The 5,980-nt window shown below is 40.3% G+C and overlaps 1 protein-coding gene across 2 annotated transcripts in view; it reads right to left on the bottom strand.

Moving 5' to 3' along the window:
* The window catches only part of LOC101855782 (probable palmitoyltransferase ZDHHC21), a 10,928-nt gene that overhangs the window by 4,161 nt on the left and 787 nt on the right, over positions 1-5,980 (bottom strand). For both annotated transcript variants that reach the window (XM_005096025.3, XM_005096024.3), the window contains exons 2-4: positions 4,103-4,488; positions 2,599-2,697; positions 1,365-1,473 (exon numbers count right to left, since the gene is read on the bottom strand). In XM_005096025.3, coding sequence (XP_005096082.1) covers positions 1,365-1,473; positions 2,599-2,697; positions 4,103-4,358 — 464 coding nt within the window. In that variant the 5' untranslated portion in view covers positions 4,359-4,488. The remainder of the gene's footprint in view (positions 1-1,364; positions 1,474-2,598; positions 2,698-4,102; positions 4,489-5,980) is intronic.

Raw genomic sequence — 5,980 nt, 5'->3', positions numbered from 1 at the left:
GGAGCAGGGGAGGGAGGGGAAGGGGGAAAAGGGGGATAGGAGGAGAGAGGGAGGGGGAGGGTACGGGATGGGGAGGAGGATAGGAGGGGAAGGGGATGGGAGGAGTAGGGAGGTAGAGGTAGGAAAAGGGGTAGGGGGAGGGGGAGAGAAAAAAGTGAGTTTACAAAGATCTTGTCAGTTTGCCAGTGTTTTAAAGCACGTAAACTGGCGTCTGAGGTGTAGCTAGTTGGCCCTGATGGCAGCAGGGTTGAAAGCCCGCCTTCTGAACGATCTAAACTGTGTCGAGGAGGGTATAAATACACCTATATTTTAACCCTTTCACCCCTTGGAGCATACATTTTTCTCACACTTCTCATTCCCCTGTGTCCCAGTTGTGCATATTTTCTTCACTGGGTGCCAGCCGCCTCAAACCCAGTCACTCACTTTTACTGCAATATAAACAATTCACTATCCTAGAATTACAAAGTTCTATCTGCTCAGCACCTAGTTTTGAGAAATTTGAAAGAAAAAATTTTGAGTTTCACAATAATATGTCAAGCTTTTTCACATGAAATTCTTTAAATATCTTGATAACGACCCTGAACAATCTTACGATTTTGATACAGCAGATAGAACATTCGGTTTCTAACCTCATGGTCTTAATAACTCAAAACAGCCAAAATGTCAGATAGAATTTTGTAATTCTGAGATAGCAAATTGTATCAGAAAAATATTCTTTATGTTATCTTTAACAACAAAAACTTCACAGAAAAGAAGAACGAATAAAAAAAAAAAATATGTGTGCAAAAGATTGCTGACACAGTCAGTATTGTCTGGGCCTGAGGAGTCAAGGAATCCAGCATTACCTGGGCCAGAGGGAAGCGAGGGACAAAAATAGACTGGCATTGTGAGGGTTAAGAACCCCCCCGCCCTCCCCCCACACTTATTTGTGAGGCATCGTGGTGAAATAAGGTGCTTGTCAAACTATTGAAATCGAAGAAACAGGTATTTTTCCTAGAGTTTGGCAATTTTGATCGAATTATTGTTTATGACCATATAAAAACACATTTCCATATGAATTTACTGACAAACGTTGATTAAAGGCACAAAATATGTCATTTTTCAGTTTTCAAGAACTCTCAACCAATTGAAGTTACCAAACTTTGGCCATCATTTTCTTGCTAATTTTACTCTGAAACCAGGTGACTTCCCCCAACTCCTTTTATCGCAGATATCTTGACTTCTATTCAAGACAGATGAGTAATTTTTTTTTCATCGAAAGCAAGACAAATGAACAAACTTTCAGACGATACCAATAACATCACATGACCAAAAATTGACGGGCACCTGATTCCACCGCGTCGTGACACATTTTTAAAACCTACCAGGGGCAGTGGTGGTCCATCCTCATGACACACTGACCACATCGGCGACAGTGGTGGGAGCGCGGCGGGCGCATGCGATTACATCGTTGGCACAATGTCCAGCCTGTCTCTGATGGAAGGGGGAAGAGAAAAATATGGCACAGTACGCTTAAACCCAACACTTTTTATCAGAAAACAGCAGTTAAGTGAAAGAAAAGAGAATCTGTGATTTTTTCCCCCTTCTCTACAGAAGATAATCGAGCGGTCCCAGATATTTCAGTTTAGGCGGACCCCAGGGTATCATGTATGCAGTCTAGCATGCACATATCGAAATCGGTGGGACATGAAATCTTTTTGTTATGTATGAATTTTGCTATGTACATGTTATATATAAAAGAAAAAATTTGACCTAAAAGTATGTTTCAACTTCAGAGAATATACCTATATATATAAGAAATATATATCTTCGGGACCTGAGTTTCTTAACACAAAGAATATACGAGTATAAGAACAAATTCCGGATCTGAAAATCTGTTGGCTGTGTGTGTTTCACTATATAGAAATAATAATAGATAGCATTTGTATAGCGCAAATCCCTGCTCAACAGCAAGCTCTATGCGCTTCACAATCTATATTAGATGTTCTTCACACCCCCATCGAAACAATTTAAATAATTTAGGAGGCTTGTGACCCTGCCCACAACATCCTACCAGAAAGACCGAAATGCTTGATAAAATTTCTCCCTACTTAGGAACTAAACTCATGTCTTGTACTTGCAATAGCAAAGTATCTAACTGCTACACCACTGACGTCGATAAGGGGGAGAAAGTGAAAGTGACTTCACCAACTTGATTAAAAAACCCCAAAACAAATTGAATCTGCAGTTCTTTCTGCAAGAATGATTATAATAATAATCATTCGTCTGCCTTTGTCAAGCATTATAAGTCAGGACGTTTAGGTAGGTGGTCACTCGGGTGTGTCCTTGAGAAAGACATGATAACCCTAGCTCAGTGGATTATACTTTTGACTCCAATATCAGTGCATTTTTGTACGTCCAACATATAGTATATAGGAAATACATGTATAGACAAAATCAGGGACCTGAAAATCTTTTCACTATATGTGTGATTCACTGTGGGCGTGTTTCGCTATGTGCATGCTTCATTATGTGTGTGTTTAACGATGTGCGGGTTTCACTATGTGCCTGTAACATTACGCGCGTTATAGACTGTTAAAAAAACACCAAAAATGGAACCTGCGTGTTTGCTGAAGTCGTAGCTTGGAATCCTTCCTGGGTTTGTGAGGGAAGCTCGCATCAATGACAGGAGACACAGGCCAGACACAGCGTAAAAACCTGCCCGAGAAAAACACGTGGACAAAATTCTTACTGAAAGCTACATGGACAAAATTCTTACTGAAAGCTACATGGACAAAATTCTTATTGAAAGCTACATGGACAAATTATTGTTATCTTTATTATTACTGTAAAATCAATAATAATAATAACAATAATGATAATAATAATAACAATAATAATAAAAATAATAAGATCACTTCTATAGCTTCTCCCTACCTGGTGGCTCCAGGTGCTTCACAATAAAAAATAAAAAAAATAAAATTAGAAATTTGACAGCTTACGCAACAGATTGTTTCCTGCATACTGGTCCATTCAATGTACAATAAATAATCCTTTCAAATATATATACAGTCAAACCTGTGTAAGATGGCCACCCATTGTCAAGGAGAAAAGTGGCCTGTAAGACAGATGGCCGTCTTAGGCAGGACTGATCAAAATGAAAAAAAAGAAAATATTCCCATCAGAGGTCCCAATCGAAAGTAGCCGCATTGTTGTTGTTGGTTTGTATTTTGTTTATAATTTTTATTTTGTTACTGATTTTGCACAAGAGTAACAATAAAACGAAATGTATCAGACGAAGAAGACCGAGTGCCATGTTAAAAAAAACCACATGGGTCGCCCCCACTCGGAGAATGAACGACGCTTCTGTAACAAGTTCATGTTGACGTCCATTGTTACTTTGTTATAGACTGGGTAAACAGTGACCACTCATCTCACTTACGATTTATGTATGAGTTCTGGGCGGGGCTTATGGGTTATGAGGGATCACGCGCTTACCTTACCAGCAGCTGAAAATTGGGTGCTATTGGTCAACAGCTGGAGGGGTCAACGAAGCATGATCGGTTGGAGGGACAACCTAACAACAACGACAGGTGATTGAATTATGACAGCTCGCCCACAACGCCAGGGGCCAATGCACAATTTATGACAAAACGTAATGGAGTCACTAAGGTGGCCATCTAAGACAGGTGTTATTGCTTAGTGTGATAGGGGTTGTGTGTTAAACTATGGTGGCCGCGGCGGGCAGGTGCCCATTTTACACAGTTAAATTATATAGAACAAACGCAAGGGGGGAAATGGAAAGTGGCCGTTTGTACAGGTGGCCGTCTTTAATAGAGGTGGCCGTCAGGGCAGGTTTGACTGTATATGCACCTGCAATGTGACAAAAGAATACATATATATACACAAAAGGACAACCACAATTTGTGTCACAGGATTAAAGATAAAAAACTGCTGACAATTCCTGCCACAGGATAAAAGTAAGAGAAACAGCGGATAAACTGTTGATAAAAGAAGGAAACTGTTGACCGTTTGAGGCTCCGTATAAAAGTAAAAAAAAACCTGCAGAAAATTTTATGTCGCAGGATATACGATTGTTAAAAAAGGGCTGACCAGAACTCACCATATACAACAGGCAGCGACACATGGCCGTCCTCATAGGCCGGGTGAAGGAGCACAAAGATGGTGGAGAATGTGCCAAACATCCAATAGGCCACAACCCCAGAGACGAACAGCTGGCCCTGCGAGTCCCGCACAAAGTGAAGCCGGCCCCACAGGGGGAGGGTGATGGTATTGTTGGTCACGTCATTCTCGGGGGCCTCGTCTGTTTCAGGAACAGGAGGCTGTAAGATCCCCATGATATTTTCTGATTTGATCATTTTTGCTACAAATTAGAGGTGGTACAAACATTAACAAAACAGGTCACAAAAAGACGATCTCTGGTATTGGTGTCTGGTTCTGTCCCAGCACAATAACTGCCAGGTAACGGGAAGCTCACAAATCCTGACTCTGCAAAAGAAGAAGCAAAAAAGAAAATCAAAAACTCCTGAATTCAAACTTTTGCATCTGAGAAATGTTTCCGTTCAAGAAAATCAAGAACAAAGATGAAACAAAGCAACTTCTCAACACAGCCACTGCGATATATGCGGCAGTCAACACTTAACTCCTTCATGGAAGGAATGGTTGTGCTGTGAACAGTACAGTAAGTTTTGTGTACAATAAAAACATCGTATGCTGGTCAGTTTTCTTCTTCTCAAATTGGGCACAAAAGGAGGGGTCTAAAATCTAGATCAAGATCTATTATAGAAGTGTGAACTGACCCAACCCAATCTTGCCAATGTGCACTTAGTAGATCTATATTATATATCATAGACTCTCATGTGTATGTTTGTGAGTGCGTGTCAAAGTGAAAGCGTAAACAACATTTTTATTTATAAATTTCCTGCAACGCCGCGTTCTGAATATCTCCCGTGCTATTTGCAACGCTGCGTTCTGAATAGCTCCAGTGCTATTTGAAACGCCAATACTAGATCTAGAATCTGGATCTAGATCTAGATGGAGTAGCCATCGTTTCTACATATGATAATATTGCAGTTCTGCCTGAATTGTGGAAGCTTTCTCAGTTTTTTGATAAACCTCCTAGGATTTGACTCCTTTTTTTTATGAGGTTGTCTTATTTCGATCAATATTGGGTAGATCTAGATCTAGATTAGATCTAACAATTGTTTCTGACATTGTTTGCACAAAAGTAGACATCTTGTTCATCTCTCATAACATATAATCATAATCATCTGAGTTAGAGTTTGAGCAAATTTAAGTTGAAAGACGCTTGAATAACAATAACAAGACGGGGCAACTCGAAGTTTAAGTAAGGCCTAGAGAACGTATACAAGCTGTCTACTGTCTACGTTCTCTAAGTCTAATGTTCAGTGCTTCCAAGCGTGGCATCGAATCCCGGTCCCGAAAGGTTTTTTTTCCCCCCTTCTTCTGAGCCTAAAAAAAAAAAAAAAAAAAAATTAGACTCACAGACCAAGGAAAGCCACTACAGAACTTTAACCAGGCCTAAATTGGTAAAAGGAAAAGTATAGGCTATACTAAGGCCTACTTTGTGAGTAGAGCTCCTCTTTGGGACAAAACCAGAATAGTGCATGCTTCATGTCATCACTACATAAAAAAAACTACAAAGCAACAAGATATAATTATGGGAACAATTTGTTGGTCAGTCGAGAAGAGGACAACAGCAAAAAAAAAAAAAAAGAACAAAAAAACCCATCCAGGACCGGGATCGAACCCACGCTAAAAAAATAATGGTTTGACTTCAAGTTCAAGGCTAAGGCTTCAAGCGCAGACGCGCTGTCACTTCGGCCATCAGAACTTCCGATAACAATGTGCAGATTAAGCTTGATATTTTACACACGGCCACCTCTATTCTCACCCGGAGTGAGAATAGTGCAGGCGAGTCTTGTGGCTATTCTCACCCGGTGCGCGTTCACCAAATTTT

Source organism: Aplysia californica, unplaced genomic scaffold (genome assembly GCF_000002075.1).
Source record: "Aplysia californica isolate F4 #8 unplaced genomic scaffold, AplCal3.0 scaffold00119, whole genome shotgun sequence".
Taxonomy (NCBI): domain Eukaryota; kingdom Metazoa; phylum Mollusca; class Gastropoda; order Aplysiida; family Aplysiidae; genus Aplysia; species Aplysia californica.
This window is presented reverse-complemented; position numbering and strand designations above follow the sequence as displayed.